The 23,893-nt window shown below is 37.0% G+C and overlaps 1 protein-coding gene across 1 annotated transcript; it reads left to right on the plus strand.

Moving 5' to 3' along the window:
* The first annotated feature begins 406 nt into the window (after positions 1-406).
* Positions 407-22,804, plus strand: Fibp (acidic fibroblast growth factor intracellular-binding protein). The gene is made up of 7 exons (XM_071585050.1): positions 407-623; positions 962-1,160; positions 3,184-3,303; positions 3,392-3,499; positions 9,790-10,029; positions 20,875-21,132; positions 22,073-22,804. The coding sequence occupies exons 1-7, from the start codon at positions 527-529 to the stop codon at positions 22,149-22,151; spliced, it is 1,101 nt and encodes a 366-aa protein (XP_071441151.1). The 5' UTR covers positions 407-526; the 3' UTR covers positions 22,152-22,804.
* The last annotated feature ends 1,089 nt before the right edge of the window (positions 22,805-23,893 follow it).

Consider the following 23,893-nt stretch of genomic DNA (forward strand, 5'->3'; position numbering starts at 1 on the left):
AAATATAGACACACTACCATTGCAGTAAATTTTTGGACTTCACATTACTGAAGAATGCCTCTTCAAAAAAATACCAAGTATTTTTCCAAGTATGCTGACTGTCTACGTAGGACTTCGGACAATTATGTGCGTTCTACCCACTAGTGATAAACGACGATCCTAACCAGTAATCTTTCATTTCATCGATTCACAAGTCAGGGATATGTAGAAGCAAATACCTCGGATCTTAAAATTGAAACTTCAGTGGAAATGAGTGTCAGGAGTTTGAATTAATTCATGAATCAGAAATGTTTTGGTTTATCGCGGTTTCGAGCATCGCGGTTACTAGTTTTAATTCTTTCGTGTGGTAACCTGTATTGGTTGCTGACGATATATCGTTTCGTTCCTTCCGTTCAAAATATTTCTAATCAATCCGATAAAAATATTGTGTATGTTTAGAGTTCAAAGGTAAAGCAAAGGAAATTTTGGGAGGGCTTTGAACGAAAATTGCCTATGACCCTGTAATCGGAAATTTGTTTTAGCTTCAATGAATTATACAATGTATGGTGAAGTTGACGTGTTTATAAGTAACTACACGCTTCTGGATCCCGAGGTTTATCAACTTTGGATAGATGGTTGTTCGTGTAAGTTTTTCCAGTGCCAGAGAATTTACAGATTGTTCTCACGTAAATTATTATTTTTCATCGTAAATCATTATTAGGGCAGTCAAGAAAACCCTGATCTTTTTCCCCAATGCGCTGAAATGTTATTTAAGTGAGAAGAAATGAGTAGCTCTACAACTAAAAGAGGTTCAAAAGCTATCCTAAATATAATCAACTGACCATTTACAAAAGTACTTAATCCTGGATTTAACATCACCAGTATATTTATGTCCTCGAAATGTTAATAGTTCAATAAAAACTCATCCTGAACGCGTTCTTTGGAGAACTGGTGACAGAAATGTTCATTTAATAAATTTCAGCATCTGAGGCAGTAAAACAGCTTCACCAAAGAGGGGTAACGCAAGAAACTGGTGCTTCCTATGATCTCCTGTCTTCTGACGTAGCTGACCATTACCGGACATATAGCCTTCTTGAAAGGCTGCTCCATAATCCTCCAAAACTTGATGAGCAAATATCCTTCCAATTAGAGCATGAAACTAAACAGTTTCTCATTGAGAGGTGAGATTCTTCGCTGGTCATAAAAAATGAGTTCACTTTATTCAAGTGATTGACAACGTTAAAGTGCATTTCACGGACTGGCGTAAAATATTGCCAAATGCAGAATTGCCGATAAAAATGGGATAGTCACGATGTATAGTATTCTACTTTCACTAGAAACAAGTGGCGAAAGGTTTTAATAATAAGAAGGTTGAGCAGCCAGTGAATTTTCATGCTGCATAAACATAACCGCACTCATATTGGGATAATTCAACTCGACAAAGCCAACCATTTCTAAATATTCAAACATGCCATTTAATACTAATTTTTACAAAAACGACATTTTTACTCTTCTGATTCCAGGAGTTGACAAGTTAAATCTCCAAAACTGTGCGGCTAATGTATGCATCAATGTATTTTAATTAGTATCAGATTTATGGTATTTGTTAACAAATTGGCTGATTACTGCCACTCAACTCATAATTGTTGGAAAGGGTTACTTTATCTGCCCAAAGCGTGAAAAATGGACACTTTATTGGAGAATCAATAATTTCATGTGACACAAACATTGTCCTACATGAAATAGTAAACCTGAAGTTGCTTCTTTGATAGATAGTCTCTTTAAAATGTACATATTAACCTTATTCATGTAGCTGTACCTGTATTCAGAGGCTTCATTTAAAGTGGTGTGAATTCAAGATTAGGTATTTTATCACAAATATAATTTTCATCGGTTATCTCCCTCTTCGATTTTTAATGGGTTCACAAAATGTCTACTTTGCTTACATTGACATCTAAAACTTAATGAATAACTCATCGTAGCACTTTTCCACTTGATAAAATTTTTTTTATTTTACGACTGGGTTTTGTTGTATTACATCATCATCAGGTAACAAAATGAAGTTGTGTGCCATCTTATATACATTTAAGATTCCAAAAGGAGGGTAGGGGATGTGGTAGGAAACGAGGGGGGGAGGGAGAGAGAGGGGGGAAGGGGAGGGGGAGAAGTTTACAAAGGATAGCAGAGAAACAGTGTTTCGACCTTTTTAAAAACATTACACATAGTCTTAGGGTGCGAAGTGGTCCACTTGGGTGAATGGCGGCAGTCACCAATTACCCATCATCAGCTGGGACGACACCAGCAGACCGGCTGAAGGTTGGAGTCCAGGCCAAGGGGGTTAGGCCCTTCTGAAAGGGTGGCAGTGGAATACTCCACACTTAACTCACACACTGGGGGGGGGGGCACTCAAAGATGGGGGTGGTTGTGTGTCATGCCTGGTCAGTGTTTACCAACGAAAGTTGATGGAAAGGAGGGGGGAGTAGGAAGTGAACTGCATGCCATTATGGAGGGGGGTTTTCTTCTTTACTCATTGGACGATTTCCAATTGTTCCAACGCATCTAATTTTTTTGTATTTATTTGACACGTGTAGCACTTCTGATTTGTGGTAGTATCAAGTGGAAAAGTGCTATGATCAGTTATTCATTATGTTTGACTTCCACCACATCACGCCTGAAGCTACTCAATTTGATCTAAAACTTTTTGTATCTTTCTTGGTGGATATAAAACATTAATCTAAAAAAGTATTCACATTGATATGAAACTATTTTAAATTTATGCTTACTCCATTACAAACCTCACAGCAAAAAATGTTGACAATTAGAAGTGGTTGGCACGGTATCTTAGTTGAGTTGATATCAAGTGATCATCTAGTGATAAATTTATAAAGTTTGATGGACAGTACAGTCTTAATACGTATTTGGAATGCTTAAAATTTTTTGTGGTTAATGCTGACATTAATTTTCCAAGATTATTCGGGTCTCCCACCGGGTCCACGTTCGTAGGTTTGCCGACGTTTTGATGGACGACTCGGCCATCGAAACGTCGGCAAACCTACGAACGTGGACCCGGTGGGAGACCCGAATAATCTTGGAAAACATTATTTGCCGGGAAAGTACCAGATCATTCTTCGCTGACATTAATTTCCTGAACATCATATTGCTGTATGACTATTTTGGAGCCTAATATTAAATAATATTTTGTAGATACTATGAATTTGATGATGTGGTTATACGTGAACTTCTGGGGAAAAAACTGTCATCAAGGCACAGAAAGGACCTAGATGAAGTCAGTGATAAAACTAAAGTTCATCTAAAATCATGCAGGTTAGTTTTAGGTCATGCAGTGCTTGTACATTTCTCATATCCGTTTGGTAAAATATGTCCTTGTATTAATTCTATTACTTTTCCATAGACGACAGTTTGATAATGTGAAGAGAGTTTATAAATCAGTGGAAGAGATGCAAGGATCTGTTGTTACAAACATCCAACATAACTTTCTCCTGTCACAGGAACTAGCTGAGTGAGTTATTTCCTTCGTTATCACAAATCTAGGACAAAAGTACCCCAAATTCATTGCTCTTTTTTCCAAAGCAATTTATATATATTTATCTAAAGATATTAAATTATGCATAGTTTGATGCTGTAATTACATTTAAATAATCAATGTGTAATTTCAAATTATAAAACTCTTGTGTATCCCAACTCTATGCATACTGTATATTTTAAGTCCCTCACAGTTTTTTTCACTTTTCCCCCCCACACATTTTCATTTCTGTATCTCATGTGACTTATATTGTAGATACCTATACAAAATTCTTTTTAGGCCATTCCATTTCACAGATGTCAAATCCAACTGTGCACATTTTTAATTTTTAGAAGCCCTATCCTTCTTCCTTATATTTAAGGTGATATTATATTCTGATATCCAATCCTAAATGGGCTAAAATACTTGACTAATGTTGGACTACTAACCGAAGGGCCCTGGTTCGATTCCGGGAAACACTTCTAGGCACCCTCAACTTTATTAAATGAAGAATACAATGTATCTTTCCACTGTCCTTTTATTCACGTACAACTGGTGGAAGTACCCCTTTCCTTCACAGAAAGACCCAACGAACCCCCCACCCCACTGTGAACCCACCAATCACCTTTCCTGACGCTTAATACCCCTCTCCCCCCTCCCCATTAATGCTGATCGCAACCCCACTTTTTTCCCCTCCTCCTCCCTCCTCTCTCACCCACCCCTCCTCTCCCTCATGAATGGTATATAAATGGACTACAACTTGATTAATTTGTACCTGATAATGACGCTTGAGCGTTGAAACTGGTTGTACGTGAAGAAAGGACAGTGGAAAGATACATTTATTCTTCATTTAATAAACATGAACTTCCACAAAGTTGAGCCGGGAACAATTAAACCCTCAACTTTACCTAAGCTGTGTGATTTGGGTAATAGATCTCCTGAGAAACTACAGGTGGTGTAGGTAAAGGAGGAACTGGCCCTCCTACCCTCCTGTGTAAATTTCATATGCTGTTGGCCTTAGTACTGCTTGAGATCTACCCTCAGTTATCAAACGAACCTTTGGGTTGATAACTATGGTTGGTGACTTCTCCTCTATTTGTGCTGCATAGAGGTCCAAATATGGTGCATTTCTAGGATATTTTGTTCCAGTTTATTCAAATATATAATTTATTTGCCTATATTTAAGAGTTATTGGAATAATTACCCTTAATTTGTCTTTATAATCTCCCCAAAATGCAAAATTAGTCATGGCAATTCCTCAAAGTGTGGGAGAAGCCTTGACATGCTCACCATTAGTTAAAAAGTGCTTATTTTTTACTCCCTTCAAAACTTTAAATTTCTATACATACGTTGCTGATGTGTATGGAAACAATGAATCTTCCATCATTTTGAAGTACAAAAGAAAAATGTTGATGTATCTTATTCTTTGGCACCATATATATTTATGTTTCATCTACAGTGAGGGAAAAGGTGTCAAAATGGTTAAAGTATTACATTTTTAGGCTAAGATATGAAGAAAAGTTTTTCCTCTTGAATGTAAAATTTACATCAAAATTACTAGTTTTTTAATACAGTGAAAAAATCAACTGTAAAGAAGGAAACCAAACTATTCAATCAAGTTCAGGATGCAGATTGAAGAAAAGGCATAATTCGAAATATGTAAAATGTGATGGCGAAGCTGCATATATTTCTGAATAAGCTGCTTCTGTATATCTATCTGAACCAAAGCAATTGACTGAGAAGTAAGACCACACAAACATTTGTTAATTACAATGTCACTGGCTTGTCTTAGAAAAATATGTCGGGCAGAAGGCACATTCTCATAAAAGTGGAACGTAGACATTGTTACAATGAATAGAGACGGGTGGAAAGTTGCAGTAAACCAATATTAGGATTGAAATACTGATGATGATGAAAATATTGTTAGAGTATAAGTTTAATAATGTCCCATGTATTTTATTATGTTATGCCCCTTCCTAAGCAGTTACCGTTTTAGGAGGAAAAAATGTTGAGTCAAGTGTTGATGATGAGTTGACCAACCTGTTGCACAATCCACCTGATGAAATGATAGAAAATCCCTTGCCTAACAGAAGGGAAGATATGGGTTGGCATTCCCCTGAATAGAGATTTTTGAATGCTTATGGTTTGGAAGAGGGTCACTGAAACACAGGCCTAAGTAGAGTTAGTAGACAATACTTTTGATAATCTCGGCCATCCATAGTTACATGGGTCATTAACCCTTAAAGTCATTTTGGCCTGGTTCCATGTTTTTGATAGCATTGGTATGAAGGTGGTTTAAACCAAGCTTTCTTTTTAGAGACATTTTGAAAGAGGAGACAAACTCAAACCTCTCATCTCCCAGAGTTTTATTCAAATAATCGAAACAGTTGGCTGACCAGAAAAGTAAACCTCATTTACACCTAATTACCATCTATGTTATTACCTTGCCATTATCTATAAAGTCATGCATATATCTTCATTTGGATTTTGCCTGCTGGATTGCTAAGAGTTGTCTGCCATTAATTGTTCATTTTAGAAATTTGTTTGAACTTGTTGCTTTGCTCGGCAGTGTTCTGTCGCCTGGCAAGGGCCAATATGGGGTGATCAGTAAAAATCACCTCCTTATTTCGTACAAACTTTGTATGTTTACATTTTGATGCATTTTCATTAACATTAATTCACCTTTGCAAATACTTTCTTTTTACAAAAAACTCTGAAACATGAAATGTGACACCTTTTTCAATGTCATCTCAACAAAACCTGGTCATTTATTCAGTGGGAGGGAACAAAATTAATTGAAACTAAAGGAACCACATAACAAAGGCAGTGTGCTAAGAGGTGATGCTAGGTTAGAAGAGAATCTTATGGTTCTTGGAAGTTCATTGTACTGTTTTTTGGAGCTGATATTTGAATGACTTTTCAATAATCAGCTTCTTGGGAGAGTTTGCAAATAGGTTGCTGTGTTGAGACAATGAGCCTAGGATTAGGGTGGGCCACACCCTTGTGGCTTACAAAATTACAACTCTGAGATGAATTCTGGACTAGGCAAGTTGATATATTGACAGCATCAAGAGGGATATTGCATGATTACTCTCCCAGTGAAACTTATTCAGGAATTTAAAAACAAGTTTAACCTTTACTAGGTAATCCTAATCTCCTACTTCTTAATACCTTCCCATTTGTGGGAAATACAAAGAATATGAAAGTGAATTTCTTTCCTCTGCTATGGCGCATACCAAAAGCATAAGCAAGCATCTTGGTAACTGTGGCTCACTAATTCTTAATAATTATTGCTCCTTCATTCTGATTGTCTAATATTATTATTATAGTGAATGTACTAGCTAAGGTAATTTCTGGATGGACACAATGACCAAATATTTCTCTTATCTCTCCTAAGAAAACAACCCAAACTGATCATCCCATAAGTAATCATTTGCCCTGCTCTCCATCCTTTTGTTGATAATTCCGAGACTGCTTTAGCTGTGTGTAAAATCAAACTTATTTTCTATGGTCCTCTCATGAATTAACTTTCTTTGATTAGGAAGTAACTCTTAACTGACAAAGTCTTCTGGCTTAATTCATCCCTCATAAATGCTATGAATTAGTCCATAAAAACTCTTTCTCCCACATTTCTCTGAAGTTAAAAGTAGTTCTGCAGGACTTTTGTGTAACCTCACAGCCTTATTTCATTTCCCTTAATCCTCTTTTTATCTCACCTTCGAGTAAGCCTGGACCTAGCCTATCTTCATCTACGTCATTTTCACTTTCTATGTCAAAACTTGCTGGCCTAAGTTCTTTACAATGCAGTTCTTCGATATATTCCTTCCATTTGTCATGGGTCTTTCCTGCTTCAATTAGTATTTTATCTTTCTCTAATTGAAAATACAGATTTTCCCTTCTTACTTCTGGTTAGTGTGTTAACCTTCTTGTATAACTTGCCGATTCCACCCTTCCTCTGTAAACTTTCTATATTGTTGGACTGTCTTCCACCATGCTTCGTTTGCTCTATTTGTTACCATCTCTATTTATTATTTAACTCTTTGTACTTCTTTCTGTCTAACTCTGTATTCATATTCTTCCATTTCCTTCTCTCATCTATCTTTCTAATCATCTCATACTGAATTTGTGGTTTCCTTGTCCTTTTCTTATAAACCATTCCTATAGTTTCATTTGCAGCTTTTGGTATCCCTTTTTTAATATAGTCCCATTTTTCATCTATAGTATTCAGCTTCTTTCCCTCACTTATGATTTTCTCAACAGCCTGCTGATGTGCCTTCCTTGTCATTCCAGTTAATGCTACTACATTTTATTTCCTAATCGACATCCCTTACCTTATCTTTATGAATTGTATGCTACACTTCATGACTACTAAATTGTGATCAGAGTCTGCATCGGCTCCTGGGTAACTGAGCGAATTGTTGGTCATGCTGTTCCTTAATCTGTGCCTGAACATAGTATAATCTAAATGACACCTTTCTGAGTCACCTGGCATTTTCCATGTATACCTATGCCTTTTGAGGTGGATAAACCATGTGTTGGTGGTGACTGAACCCCTTTCTCCTGCAGAACTCAATTGCTTTCTCCCCACGGTCATTCCTCATGCCTTAACTGTAATCCCCCTCCTCACCTCTCCCTTTGCCTATCATCGCATTCCAATCCTCCATCACTATCATATGTTTCCCTGCAGGGACCAAGGTGGTTTTGTCATCTAACGAATCATATACCCTATCGATTTCTTCCTCCCTATGATTGCTTGGTGGTGAATATACCTGAACAGTGACCAAGTTCATTGGTTCTGCTTTTACTTTACTAGTAATATTCAATCCGTTGCTTGCTCTATGTCGAATATGCGTCTTCCTTCCTTTTTATTCAATATAAATGCACCCCCTTGCTGCCTCTCGGCCCCTCCATTGTATATTACACTATAACTATCACTACGGTAATCCCCACTATGCTTCCATCTCACCTTGCATGGACCTAAAATATCTACATATCTTGTTTATTTCCTCTTTCCATCTCTCAATGTATATTCTCTAATTTTTCTGTCCTCAACATCTAGCAGTCCAAGTTCCTATTCTAGCTGATTTGGCCCTCTTCAATGTCTTTTGTGCTGCTGCTGTCGGTTTTGCTTTGCAAGGGTTTCGTGAGATGATGACCATGGAAGCGTTGCCTCTCCCACTGCTGGGCACAATACATGGCCGATTGGGCAGAGTTCCATAGTTGCCATGATTCATTTTCTCTATGCTGTCCATCATAAAAGTCTTGAGAATGATAATTGAGGTGGTTTCCTGTTGCCTCCCTCAATATTGTTTTTAACATGACATCATCACTCAATGGCTGCCCCACTGGGGTCAGACACCTTTGCAGCTGCCTCACTGAGGAATAGATGCTGCACAGACTACCTTTCATCTGGTTCATAACTTTCGACCTATCTGGCATGGGCGACCCTACCAGGAGCAATTATCATTTCTCCTACCAGCACAGCTCTATGGGTCATCGGAATGCTCAAGGCCTCCCACCACGTCAAGGTTTTAGTCCATGGGAGGGCTAATTGTCAATATCATTCCCAAAAATAGCTGGAAGAACTAAGAAGAACTTTAATAAGAATAAGATGAACTGATGAATAAAATTGTCTGAGGCGTCACTTTGTGGAAGCGATTCATATCGGAAAAGAAAGAAATACTTAGTTGTTCCACATATATTTTATTAACACGACCTAGGTTTCGACTTACAAAGTCATCATCAGGTAAAGAACAGAAGACACAGGGCTTTATATAGAAGGGCTCTATACACAGGGCTTTCCAGCTCTCTATCCACTATATAAAGCCCTGTGTCTTCTGTTCTTTACCTGATGATGACTTTGTAAGTCGAAACCTAGGTCGTGTTAATAAAATATATGTGGAACAACTAAGTATTTCTTTCTTTTCCGAAGATGAACTGAGGAATTACCCTTCTAAGATAATCTGACAGCATGTATGTAAGCAAAAAAGACTAATACATATTCTTATATGGTTTCTGCTGTAGTGTGTTACTAGATAAAGGATATTTCTGCAGTACAGTCAACCATTGAAGGTATTAAAATGTATCACCCATAGATATGGGGGTTCTACGACATGTTCACCATTCAAGTATAGGCATTAAATATCTTGATATTAACTCTCTGACAAATGCAGTCTGACCAGTGATATTTTGTTTGACAATTTCTTTAAATGTCTAATAATTGTATGAATGTTGATGTGGAAAGATTATCCTTAGGTCTTTATTTGCATGGTCCTTCTACATTGTAGGAAGTATGGAGCTGTTGTCTTCATTGGATGCATGCGTTTTGAAACTGGTAAACGAAAGCTGCAGTACCTAACATTTTCTGACTTCCTTCATTGTGCTCGAGTACTTATGGATAAATGGACATATCGCTGTAACAGAGATCCAGATGGTGCTGCCATTGATGACACAGATTTGGATAGGGAATTTCTCCTGGATATGCGTGATCTTCGCATATTGCTGGAAAAGGACAAGGAACATAAACAGTGAGTTATGTAGAATTGTGTGTAAACCAATCACATGAGAAACAATTTGCATGGGACAGAGAGATAAAAACTATGGTAAGCTTCATACTGGAAGGCTCTGAAAATCATAGTTTTTGTTCATAATCTCACTTGTCTTGTCCCCACATGTTACTTTTTAGCTTTTGTTATTATATCCTTAACTTAGTGATTTAATTAATAGAGTAATTACATGAAGAGTTTTATGAAAAAGTTCATTTAACTAGACTGGAAGTTTGACCCCTCCAGTTGGTTATGACACCATTGGCAACACCAAGCCATGCTTGCATTAACCTCCTCATAAATGCATTCTGGAGTATGACTTGGTGCATTGAATTATCATATTAGCATAACTTACTGTTAATTGGCAGACTTAAGTTTTGATCCCAATCAAGTGAAGTGATTTCTTCCATGGTATTTTCCATAATTTTGCTTCTTAACTTAAATTTCTTTCATATGCATTCATATACAATGCTAATTGTAAATTTCAGAAGATATTAAACCCTAAGTTATGCAGTTACAGTGTGTTGTGAGATACCTACTTTTGTGATACCTGTGAAAGCTTGTAAATCATATCGATAATTAAAATGCTATCAGAAGTCCCCTTGAAGATTGGTTGCAAAGATGCATTTCAGACTGATTTAAGCCCTCCCAAGATGTTGTATGTGGAAAAGCTATAGGTTGATGTCATAAATATGGGTGCCATGTGGGGCTAATTTTTCAGAACTGAAGTGCAAATCAAGTTCATATATAAGAAATGATCAATTTGGTGGTAAAACAGTTATGTTTTGGTTCAATAGACATATGGTCAGTCTTTAAGTTTAGGTGTGTAATTTCAAGGAGTGTGAAATTCAGATTTGCAACCCAAAATATAAGATACCAATCACCCATTTTACAGTTCCGTTGAGACAAACATATCTGCCAATTTGGGGCAAAAACTGAATTGATGTACTTTGGACTCTTAGGGTTTAAATACCATTTCATGATGGTTAGCATCCTGCAGAGCAAGCTCCCAAGTGTGGGTGCCGGGACTGGGTTTGTAACACTGCATGCCGCAATCTGCCATTGCCTTACTTTCCTGTGCAGCAATTTACCCTCACCCTCATTACTCATTACAGAGTTTTGATGATGATGAGGTGGAGGGACTTCCTAGCAATGTAAAAGAAACATCCCACACAGTTTGTGAAAGGCCATCTGTATTAAATTGAATTGAATTAGGCAATATTACGATGCACATATAGTCAAAGCACATTTGAGACTCAGAAGTATGTATTGAAACTGTTTCATATGATTTTCAGGATTCTGATGTGGCATTATTTCTTCACTATAATTACTTTATTGTGTCCTGACAAAGATTTTCTGTCAAAGTGCAATCTTATTAAGAGACTGGAAAGAGTAGAAATTTTCTTACACTGCGATTGAACTGATATATTGGATTTTGAGATTGATTTTTTTAGATAATTTTTTTATAATTTTAGATGATTAGATACTGATACATTACATAAGTCTTTGGTGACTGTAGGGCGATTAACAATTTCCTTAAATGGTTTATAATCATCCCTATCTCCCCTAGAACATACTGAACGGTTTAAAACTTCTTCGCACAGGCTTATGGAATCTTGCAAAAGTATTCATAGTACATGATGTCCCAAAAATAAGTAGAATACATCTGGGAAGAAAAGTTATTGCAGATCAAAGTTCAAATTATTAAAATTCTTCAAAATTGTACCCTTGCCCAATGACAAACCGATGCCAGAACCTTGCCAGTCACACTGTGCTTTCTGGAAGGTGTTAACTGGAACCTTGTTCAGGCACCTCATCACAGCCTTTTTGACATTCAATGTTTCAAAATGGTTGCCTTTGAAGATCCTTTTTATTCTTGGGAACAAAAAGAAGTCCAGCGGTGCCACATTGGAGCCATAGGGCCACTGGGACAGCATTGCCACCTTGTGTTTGGCCAGGTACTCTGTTATGAGGAAGGTTGTGTGGGATGGTGCATTGTCATGGTGCGGCATTCAGTTGCCAAAGATCTCCTTCCTGACGCATTGCACTCTTTTCTTCAGCCTTTCAAGAGCTTTAACATAAATCTTACTGTTCACTGTCCATCCCTAGTACACTAACTCTTTGCGGATAATGCCTTTTGAGTCAAAAAAGAAGGCAAGAAAAAGAAAACGTATTTTTAGGACAGACCCTGTATTCATTCTTGAGAAGTCTTCAAGTGAAATGTTTAGGACATCTTTTAGTTTAGAAGATAGCATTATCCGCAGTAAACTCTAAATGAATATGCTTTTTTAGAGGTTCTTCTACCTCCTCCCTACATTTTTCCCCATCAGGAATATTTTCCATTTTCCTATGCTAAAGTTTCTCATCAAATGTTGATAAATCCATGAATCCCTATTCAACTACCATCATCAACTGAAACAACATATAAGAGATTACTTGACCTTTGAAATATCATTCAGTTGTTCCTGAAAAAATTTGCTTACCATTACTTTATTTGTATTTGTTTAGAGAAACCTCCCTCTCCAGTGAATGCATTCTATCAGCCACTGGCAGGGTATATGCAAACACTAGAGTAATGAAGAAGTTCTCTCGGGTTTCCCACCGGGTCAGGTTGCGGTACACCGACGTTTTGAAGGCTGACTCTGCCATCGTCTTCAGGGTGAAGTTCAGAGCATAAAAAAGGCCTGGTATTTATTTTGGGATCGCATGGTGAAAGAAGCCATTGAAATCCGACTAGACACCAATACTTTCAACAGAGACAACGGCTTCCAAATCAGTGACACTTGGAAGCCAGTGCTAAAGAAAATAAAAAATGCACAGGAACGCACCCGATTGGCCGTAGCGGAGCACACTAACGCTTCCGACCAATCAGGGTACACCTGAGCCTTGGCAGGGTGTATAAATACCAGGCCTTTTTTATGCTCTGAACTTCACCCTGAAGACGATGGCAGAGTCAGCCTTCGAAACGTCGGTGTACTGCAACCTGACCCGGTGGGAAACCCGAGAGAACTTCTTGAATACCATACGCCGGGAAAACCTGAGATCCTTCACTAGAGTAATAGTTTTTTTTAGCTGATGTATTTTTGGTATTTATGATCTTAATTTAAAAAAAAAACATTCAAAATTATTTTAAACACTTCCATCCTTGATGTTACATACATGCAAACACTAACTCAATTACTGGTTTTTGCCGGTGTAAGAGTATAGGATTCAAGCAAGTTTGCATCCCTCAATGTCTGTTCGAGTGCTTTAGCCAGTTAAGATATCAAAGCTTCCTCTTACACTCCAAGATTTAGAGGTCTTTAAAGGAACAAGATGTGACAAAATACCGTACATACAATGCGTGTATGCATGGAATTTTGTCACAACATCTTGTTTCCTAAAGGCCCCAAAATCTTGGAGTGCAAGAGGATACCTTGATAGCTTAACTGGCTAAAGCACTCGGCCGGACATCGAGGGATCCGGGTTCGAATCCTGGTCAAGGTGAATGATTTTTACTCTGAAATTGTTGCATTGTAATGCACATTTAAATGATTGTTATTGTTCTTAATGTTGGTATAAGCCATGCACTCTGATTATTTTAATTGGTTTCTAAACTTTTGGCTCTACTCCCGAAAGTGTCATGCTATTGGATTCTATGAAAGATAATTTTGACCTTAATGAACCAACCTCAAATGCATATAAAATTTCATATTCCACCAGTACATTGATTTATCTGTATATCCTTACAGAACTTGAACAAGGCACAGTCAGTTGGAACAAAAGGTTTTTGATGTTGTTCAGTTTTTCTTGCACAATAATTATAGGCCATTAAATCCATTTTATTACCTTTTCTTTCATCTGCTTGTTATTCATAGCAAAAATAGGGCAAAAAAACCTGGCTGCTCCCCGGATATCCTTTATCTGGCGGCTCCCCGGATTTTATGCAACCTGTATCATATATTGAGTATTGTAAGGTGGCATAACCACCAAGGAAACAATTTTTTTCAATTTTTATGACAAAAACTTCCATTTTGCAAAATGTAAGGGATCAAAAGAGGAGGGATATTCAATGGAAGTTTGTAGCTGGGAGGTGAGGTGATTGCATTATTGTATATTCCAAAAATATTTTGTATGTTGTGTTGGTGTATGATTGAAAATACATGTTTTCAGTGCACAGTACCTTAGTTTGCAAACATACTTTTTTCTTGTCTGTGGTTTGTGTATTGAAATCCTAATTTTCATCCCAACTTTAGGGAAATCAATCAATTCCAAGATATGAAAATTTTGGAAAAAAACAAAAATTTATTTCGTTGCAATTATATTTTTATTTATGAAGTCTTCTATACTACAGACACTTAGAGTAAATCATCTTCCAGTACATTTGAAAAAAATTAATTTTCTTATTGCTGGCTTTGTAGCTCGGATTTTAATAATTTTCCATCAGTTGCTTTGTCTCATAGGTATCAAATAAACAAAACTGCATATGCTAAACACCTTAATTGAACATTTGGTATGTATGAAGTAATAACTGCCATTACATTAGAGAAGTTTCGGCGCTGAATGTAAATGTGTACTTACAGGATGAGAGGTAGAGAGCAGCACTTGCAGTATGCAGAGGGCAATTCATATGCACAGTGCACTCAATGGCATCCCTGAAAGTCTTCTCCTTTGAACAAGTGTTATGAATTCATGCTTGCATTAAGTAATCTGTGATATGCTGCATTAGAAAACCACCACAGTTAGTATCTAAAGGCCAATACAGAGTATTAAAAAAATTCTTATGTTGAGTGGTTCATTCAGGCACATGTACGACTGTAGGCTATTAATCTAGCACTCCTGTGGATGCATCGTATGATAGTTTTAAGAATTAGCATTAATTATTTTTCAGAACACAAATATACACAATTGGATGAATGGCTTCACTTTCACAATATTCAAGGTCTGTTCAAAAAGTTCCTGAACTTTTTTGTCACAGGAAAAATACTTCACTAGCAAATTATTGGTGAGAATACCCTTCAAATTAGTCTCATCCTCAATGTATACACTTATCCCAATGGTGTTACCACTTTTTGAAATAATCCTGGAATGCTTCTTCCAGAATGCTCATAAGCTCCTCTGTTGAATTTTCCTCAATCTCCAGAATGGTGGCAAATTTTTTTCCTTTGTGTTTCCTTTTAGTTTGGGGAACAGGAAAATGTCACATGGGACCAGGTGTGGTGGGTGGGGAAACACAAGAGGTTTTTTTTGCTAAAACTCATGAGTTCTGAGAAATGAATGAGCCAGCATGTTGTCATGGTAAAAAAATCACTTGCCACTCCTCCAAAATTCGGGCCTTTTTGCCTAATTCTCTCTCGTAGGTAGTACTTTGTGTTGACTGTCTGGCCTTTGGGTCGGTATTAATGATGCACAAACCCCTTTGGATTGGAAAAAACAGTGGGCATCACCATTCAAGCAAACTTGTCAAGCTTTTTTGGGGTGGGGGTCCATTGTGAAGGTTGCACTTTTGTTTTGATGTCATATCTATAAACCCATGACACATCACCTGTTATGATCCTGGACAAGAAGGGTTCATCATCTTCAGCTTGATCAAACAGTTCCTAACAGATTCCAAAGAAACTGAGGGAGATGCTGCAACAGTAACTTTTAACGGATTCATCCGCTAATATGCATTTCAATGCAACAATTTCAGAGTGTCAAAATCATTTACCTTGACTGGGATATGGACCCGAATGACTCATATGATGAAAGCAAAATGAAAGCGGATGACTCTGTTAAAAGTTACCGTTGCGGCATCTCCTGCAGTTTCTTTGGAATTTGTCTAAGGTATAGACAGCTTAAGTGTTTATAGTTGGCGTTAACCTTGTGGACTGTGGCGCGTTGTGCACGACTACGAATGCCTGTGACATTGTATGTACAGTATTTTGTCACATCTTGTTCCTTTTAAGCCCCAAAAATTTCAGAGTATAAGAGGATGCCTCGAATGCTTAACTGGCTGAAGAACTAGGCCGGACATTAAGGAATCTGGGTTCAAATACCGGTCAAGTTGAACGATTTTTACATTCTGAAATTGTTGCGTTGAGTTACTAACAGACTTGATCTCATTGTTGGTCTGCTGTCATCAGGCAAGGCATGAATTTGGTGGCCACTCAATGCAGTCTCAATTTTTCAGTCAGAATTTCATAGCATGAACCAATCAAGATACCACACTCTTTTGCAAGTTCTTTGATAGTCAAACATTGATTTGCACGAACAAGATTGTTCACTTTCTTAATGTGTGAGGTCATCAGTCAAAGTCGATGGTTTTACAGAGTGCCTGTTGTCTTCCACTAATTGCTGCCACTTTTTGAACTGGATAAACCACTCATACATTTGATAGTATCCTCACCATAAGCCTTGGTAATCAACTCAAAAGTTTCTGTGAGGGATTTGCAGAGTTTCACGTAGAATTTCACAGAACAAAGCTACTCCTTTGAAGAGCTCATTCATGTAGATCCAATTTTTTGCCGCACTTTACGAACACCCCTTCAAATAAATGACCATAGCCATTCAATGAAGTGGTACAAGGTATTTATGCTGAAAGTTTCTGTGGACACAAAGCCTCCAAGTGTATTAAAAAATAACCAACTGGAGGCGCACTGTTCCAAAAGTTTGGAACTTTTTGAGCATACCTCATATCAACACACACACACACTTGCTGTGTCCACCATTGGACCAGAGTATTTTAGAGTTAGCTCAGGAAAAATTTATCAGGTTAAAAAATCATTTCACTATTAAATATTCCTTGAAATATAGAATATATGTACAGCTCACAAAAATAATGGGTATTAGGCTCTCTTGGAAACCAAGCAATTCTATAATTTTAATATTCATTTGTTGATTTTGGAGAGGTCCTTGCTGATCATTTGGGTGTTGTTTGCAGAGAACAAGACCCTTATGCAATGAGTCTCGAAAATTGTCATCCCACAATGATAATGAGGTTGTGATGTCACATCCTTGATAATTCCTAATTTTTGTAAAAATAACTTGGCATTCATCAAGGGCATGATATAAAAATTTTGTCACTGTCAAAGACCAACTTTTGACTACTCCCTGTATAGCCCCCACATTAAATGAAATTTTTTAGGCGAGTGTATTTAGTGATGATTAAAATTGTTGGCCAATATTTGTTGCATGATGTGTGCACATGAAAATGTAGAACTCAGAGCATTAATTGAGTAGTTTCAGGCATGATGTGGTGGAAATTGAACATAATGAATAACTGATAGTAGCACTGGATAAATTTTATTGAATAAAATTTATTTTATGACCAGGTTTTGATGTATTCGACATTTTGAACAAGAAAACAAAACTCTTCGTAGTAGTAATTTGAATTCCACACGTCACTCAGATTACTCGTTTAAAAAATCAGTGTGTTGTGGAGTCCATAAAATGTGCATAATTTATTGTAACTTTTTATGTCAAAGATGGGATAAAATACTTAAGCATTGAGGGATATTGATGCAGTGCTGTCTTCTACTGAAATGATCCTGTGAAAGCAGTTATTTATGTTTTCTTTGTAAAAAAATCTTAACCAGGGGAAAATCTTTGTGAGACTAGGATCAAAGTTGGCTTGAAAGGTGTTGTGTAGTTTGGGATGGTTGCTTTTGGATGCATTTCATATGCCTTTAAAATTGGTCCAGGTCATAATTAATTACCCAGAGTTTCTCTTAGTATATTGGATAGAGGATTTCCTGATGTCAGGGAATGTTAAGGAAATCTTGCTGCACTGGAATGGTAAGAGAAGTTTGCAGAGTGTTTTTTATAAAGAATCGGTGTATTTTATATGAAAATTGCTACAATTAATAAGAGAGATGAGCCTTTGTGCAAAATATGCAATTTAAAATTGCACTTTTTATTTTAGACATGTGATAGGGGAGTACTTAAATAATAATCCAATTACATGTACAAATGATGAGAGAACAATACTTGACATTGTGCCAAGAAGAAACTCTATATCACTAAGACCCAACCTCACTACAAATGCTGAAGCTTAGATTATCAATGTGAATCTTACGAGATAGCCTACGTGAATTACAGTTTTGACCCCTATTCGTAGATCTTGAAGTTAATCCAACTATTCATCAGGAATCCACCATAAAAATTCAGTAATGAATAGGACCCCAATCTTGTGGTCCCCATTTGCAGTGAAGAATTATGGGCTATAGGGTAGAGTTAGGAGGGTTCAGTTAGGTGGAGTTACCAGGGTTGTCCATTAGGGAATAATCACATTTTTTCATTCCCATAATTTGTTTTAAAATTTAATTTTAAAATATATTGTTAGCTTAATGTGTAATGTATATGTGGGACAACTTTCATTGATTTGACTCCAGTATGACATCCGTGGCAGTCACTGCAATTTGAAACAGGTTCAGTTCCCCTATGGCAGTGATGGAAGTTTCATAATGACACTGCATTATAATTTTGCTTTTGCCAGTACAAATTGCCATCCAAGACCCATGCAATGCTACATGAGTCTAATGGAGAGTCTTCTTTCCTATTGTATGGTTAGAAGAGGGTTTAAATTACCATATTTTCCCATCGATGATGCGCGCGTTATCTATAGAAAAATGTTCAGATGACAGAAAAAAATGAAGATGTGCATCATGTAATGAAAATTGAAAATATCCATATATAATGTATTTTTACACAGACACATGCAATATAGACGTAGTTTAACACACACTATACATAATATTTACGTGCGTATATATATGTTTATACAGATGCACGGCATTTATACATGTTCAAGATAACTATGAAGCCCTGGGCACGTGGTATCTATACAAATTCATGATAACTACAAAGTTCTGGGTGTGTATTATACATAAGTGCGCGTTATCGATGGGAAAATACAGTACTTAAAGATGGGACACAATCATTTGTCAACGTAAAGTGGACCTGGAGGTAATTACAGAGGTAAACATTAACACTACTGCTGCTATTTTTAGATAAGGTTATATACATAATAATGGTTAGAGCATGCTCAGAGGTAATTAAAATTTCATTGAGTACCATCCACATGGTGGTAGTAGAAAAATTGTACATGAAATATGTTTGGGAGCAGTGAGTTCTCTGAAGCCCACAGCACATCACTTTTGTACAGCTGCCAATAATGCAGTACTGGAGTCAAACAATTAAAGATGTACCACATGTGCATTACACGTTAAACTAACAATAGTATACAATCAAATATTTCTGCCATAATTATGTGAATAAAAAAGTTTATGATAACTCTATATCAGGCAGATGAAGTGATATCACTAACCGTGGTACATCAATGGTGGTGGGCTGTGATATTGTGCTAGCTCTGATTTGTATAAATATAATGTTTTCAGTTATTATCATTGTGTCATTAATTTTGACTCCCTGTATGCACAGTATGAGTAGTGGAGTGGAAGACTGGTGTTGTCCAGATTGCAATTGGTTTTCTTGGGGCAGAAAATGAGATGAGATGTCTTTTTAAACCCCTTGCCTAGTGGAAGAAATACCATCTTACATTCAAGCCGTTACAATGTGTTGTGATCATGGGAAATCAAATTTACTTTATTGGCAGTTCATATAAGCATTATAATTATATAGAGGAAACCTATCATATGAATTCAAACTAATACAATAGTACTGAAGTGTAACTTACATACATGTGCATTAAGAATAATTGCCTGCTGGATATAAGAGTTTTTCATTTTTGAAAAATTAAACCTATTTAAGGGGGATGCAGAAGAAAAGTGAAATTACCATTTGTCTAAAGTTCTGATTCATTCAATATTATTTTTATTGAAACTTTCAGGTTTCTCTCTGGTCATTCACATGACTGTTTACAAACCTTGTGAATCGCTGAATTATTTTTCGGGCCATAATTGACTCGAATCTCATTAAATATAAAAAAAATGCAATTTTAGTTTTTTGTAAAGTACATTACTGCATGTAGTTTGAATTGATGTGTGTGGCAAAAATCAGTCTAATGCTAATGATAAAAAATCTTATATCAAAAGTGTGAATTTTGTAAATATACACAATGTGGCTCATTTGGTTTGTTTATTTCAGTTTCCCAGCACTTTTAATGCTATTGTCCAAAAATTCTCTTGCTAACTCATTTTATTGGAAATTACATCAATGCGGTAATTATAAATAAAAAATCACATTTGTAGTTCCAACGCTATTTATGCTGGGGCAAATATTGAGGACCTTTATAATTGTAAAAATTTGTTCTGATTGCATTAAAAATAATTATTCACGCAGAATTCAGGATAGTGGGATAATTTTTAAAAATTGTTTTGATATGTGAGGACATGGTGTCACAACTTTTCTAACTTTCAGGGAAATTTTATATGGTGTACCCTCAGCCATTTGAATGTTTCTGGTAGAATTATCCATGTTGTTAGTGCCTGGTGTTGCTCTCATATAAAAATTCATTTCTTCTAATAGTATCTCTTCCATGGTTAATTAATGACATTTCTAAAGAAAAAAATCCCATAAAATTAATGATGTAATATCATGTATCTAATGCATATGACACTTTTATCAACTAAGCTTTAGATTAATCTCCTCTATTTATTGTATTGATTGATAAATTTTGTCTTTTCATGATTTTTATTTTTTGCTGTTTTACGCATGATTTCAGGTTTTTATTCATGTAAGAGTGTAATTTTTATGCTACCGAGTTAAATCAGGTCAATATCCATTTTTCATGATTTAGTTTGTGTTAACTGAAAGCACTTACTAATTTTCATGCAATTATTGAGCCGTTTTACAGGCCCAGTAGTTATTGTATGATATACCCTTTTGAAATAAGGCCAAATGTTTCAGCTTGGTTTGCCAGAAGCTGAAACCCAAACTCTTGGAGCGCTCTTACAATGAGTTGGAGGTAAACTTCCGTGCGTACACAAGGGCGTTGGTTGGAATGGCATGCGGTCTTCACCGAGGTCGGGAAAGGGTGCGTTCCTTCTTTGTGGACATGGTGGAGCGATTTATTGAGCCATGGAAACAAGTGGCCTGGTCTCGAGTTGACCTTAGTCATTTTCTTGAAGCTTACACTCAATCAGCTCTGGAAATGGATGTTCTCAGGTAATTTTTATTAGAAGTAGTCTACCTCCTTAAGCTAGATTTCTGATTCACCCTTCCATCATAGATAACTGTACTTTTCAGCCCTTTTTAACATCTCAGCCCTCTTTTAACATCAACAAGTCTAGGATTACAAAATATTCCTAGGTACCATACTACCTATTGCATTAACTCATTCTGTCTCCCTTAATTCCATCCACCTTGCTTTTCCAGAATAGGTAATTGTGATGTAATGATAATTATTTTCACAAACTTTACTCTGCATTTCCTTGATTTGAATTTTATCGACATTTGTGGTGCATGGCATATCACATCAAACTGGGTGTTGATCATATATCCTTCAATTTCATTTTATTTGCTGGCTTTGTGGGCGTAATTAATTCCCTGCAACTTGCTATACTTGTGTCAAAGCATTAGAAATTGAATCTAAATAAACCCTGATATCTGCTTTAGGATCTTCATTTATTTTCATGTCTTCAGTTGTTCAAAAAATCACGAATGAAGTTCTTATGTTTAATTGTATAAAATACTTATTCATTTGAATATGCCAAAGCATAATTTATTTCAACTCTTATCTTGCTATATATCATTTTAAAGAAATTATTACATATTCTGAAATACTGCTTGCCTAAAAACATACAGTATGAGATCTTAAAAATTGAATTGGGATTTTTGTGTGACATTTATTTTTGGAGATGTCTTTTGCATGAAGGATAAATGAATCTGACAATGTGTCTTGTACAAAAATTTTTGAAAAATTCATTGTGAAAATTGAAGTTTTGGATTAGCTGTAACATGCATAATACTCATACTCGTATTTTATAGCATACATTCAGAGTAAATTAATTTTCCCTATCTATCATTAGTACTAGTTGTAGAAGCTTTGTAAAAAGGCAGCGGTCAGCAAAATAGATAATGGTCTCCTATATTTTACACCTTACAGGGAAGGAGAGCTAAAACATGCATGGGAAAGGTACATGGCTGTGATGACCAGTTGCCTGCTGAGGCTCTTCCATAGCTAACACCCATGTTTGCTGCTATATGGTGTGATGTACTGCATTGAATGCTAAATGATCTCCATGTTCATTGCATTCTTCAAATATTTGTCTGAAATCCATTGCTTCTGTGGTACCTTCATTCAACTCTTGTTGAGGAAGTTGCAAAGGTGGCCATGTGCCATCCTTACCAGAGTTGGCTCAGGTGTGTTCCAGTTTTGGTCTGTTGACTGAATATTTGGGTATTAGGAAAAGTAAAAAATTGATGAAACTTTTTATGACCATAGTTAGTGGCCCTGAGTTAATCAGCAGAGTCAATATACTCTACTGCCATAATGATACCTGGTGGTGGCTTGGGCCACGGTAATATGTGTGATAGGTCCACATTTTTCCACAACTCCTGGAGTGGCAACTTACATATTACTTGTGGAAGTTAGTAATTTCAGGGGGCCAATGTTCTGAATGTTTCTTGTCAGAAGACTGTCATGTAGAGATTATCTTCAGAAATAGATATGCCAGTTTTTGTATGAACCTGAGTGATTTTGCTGTACAGATATGTATATTATTGGATAAGGGTCAGAGTGGTATAGAGTTGGAGTTGGGCATAACATTTATGTTATGCAGGCCCATTTTTAAGGTGAATTGGCATCTGGTTTGGGTCTAAAGCATCTAATTGGAAACAGAACTCAGATATATATATATATATATATATATATATATATATATATATATATATATATATATATATATATATATATATATATATATACATATATATATATATATGTATATATATATATATATATATATATATATATATATATATACATATATATATATATATATATTGTGACGTTGTGCTTGGCGCAGCGTCACTTGCCCAGTTCGAATACGCGCGCCCCTCTCGCGAGCCGTAGAACGGCGGGGCGCTATCTGTTGGCGCCGACAACGTATGTAAGAAAAAAGGAGAGCGGGGCGCGCCGCGCGCGGAGAGTGCCGGCCAACACGTGGTAAGGAGAGTTCGTTGTGAGAGGTCCGAGAGAGAAGGTCGTGTGCTATCATCGTCGAGTCACCGACAGCCTGCGAACACCGGGGGTGCGCGTGCCAGCAACCGACCTCGCCGTGTGGGCCCCCCGCAGGCCCCGACCGGAACATCGGGAGCCAGCAGTCGACAGCGAGGCGGCCATCTTCGGCTGCAGCCGAGCGGCCACCCAACATCGTGGCCCAGCAGGCGTCGGCACCGCGCGTCATGTTTGCTTGGGAGCGCCCACACCTTTTCTTGTGATAATAAATAGTTCTTGTGAAGTTTACTCGTCGTAGTCCATTTTTATGCGCCTCCTAGCGTCCCTCGTGATTTCAGCTGAAGAGCCGCTGCCCACCCCGGGGCACATAAAAGGTGAGCGAGCCCTCCCCTGGGACGAGGAGTGTGATGGGCCAGGTGACAGCCAGCGGCGTGACTCTGCGGCTAGCCATGCGGCTAGCCTGGCGCCCTCAAAACAAGTAGAGTCCCTTGTCTCGCGGTATCGGGGAAAATTTATCTATGAATTAAATACCGCGTCACAATATATATATATATATATATATATATAGGTTCAGGTAGTTGATACTCACCCACCAATCAGGTAACTGCTGTTGGCTCAAGGCACATATGTACATGCAATCTGGCTGCCTGTGAATTTTGGTGGTTTGGAATGAGGAAGTATTCATTAATTGAATTTGAATAAACATTGATTGTATTTTGAAAGAAATATAGTTACCAGCAAAAGGCT

This window comes from Hetaerina americana, unplaced genomic scaffold (assembly GCF_022747635.1).
Source record: "Hetaerina americana unplaced genomic scaffold, ioHetAmer1.1.p SCAF_2, whole genome shotgun sequence".
Taxonomy (NCBI): domain Eukaryota; kingdom Metazoa; phylum Arthropoda; class Insecta; order Odonata; family Calopterygidae; genus Hetaerina; species Hetaerina americana.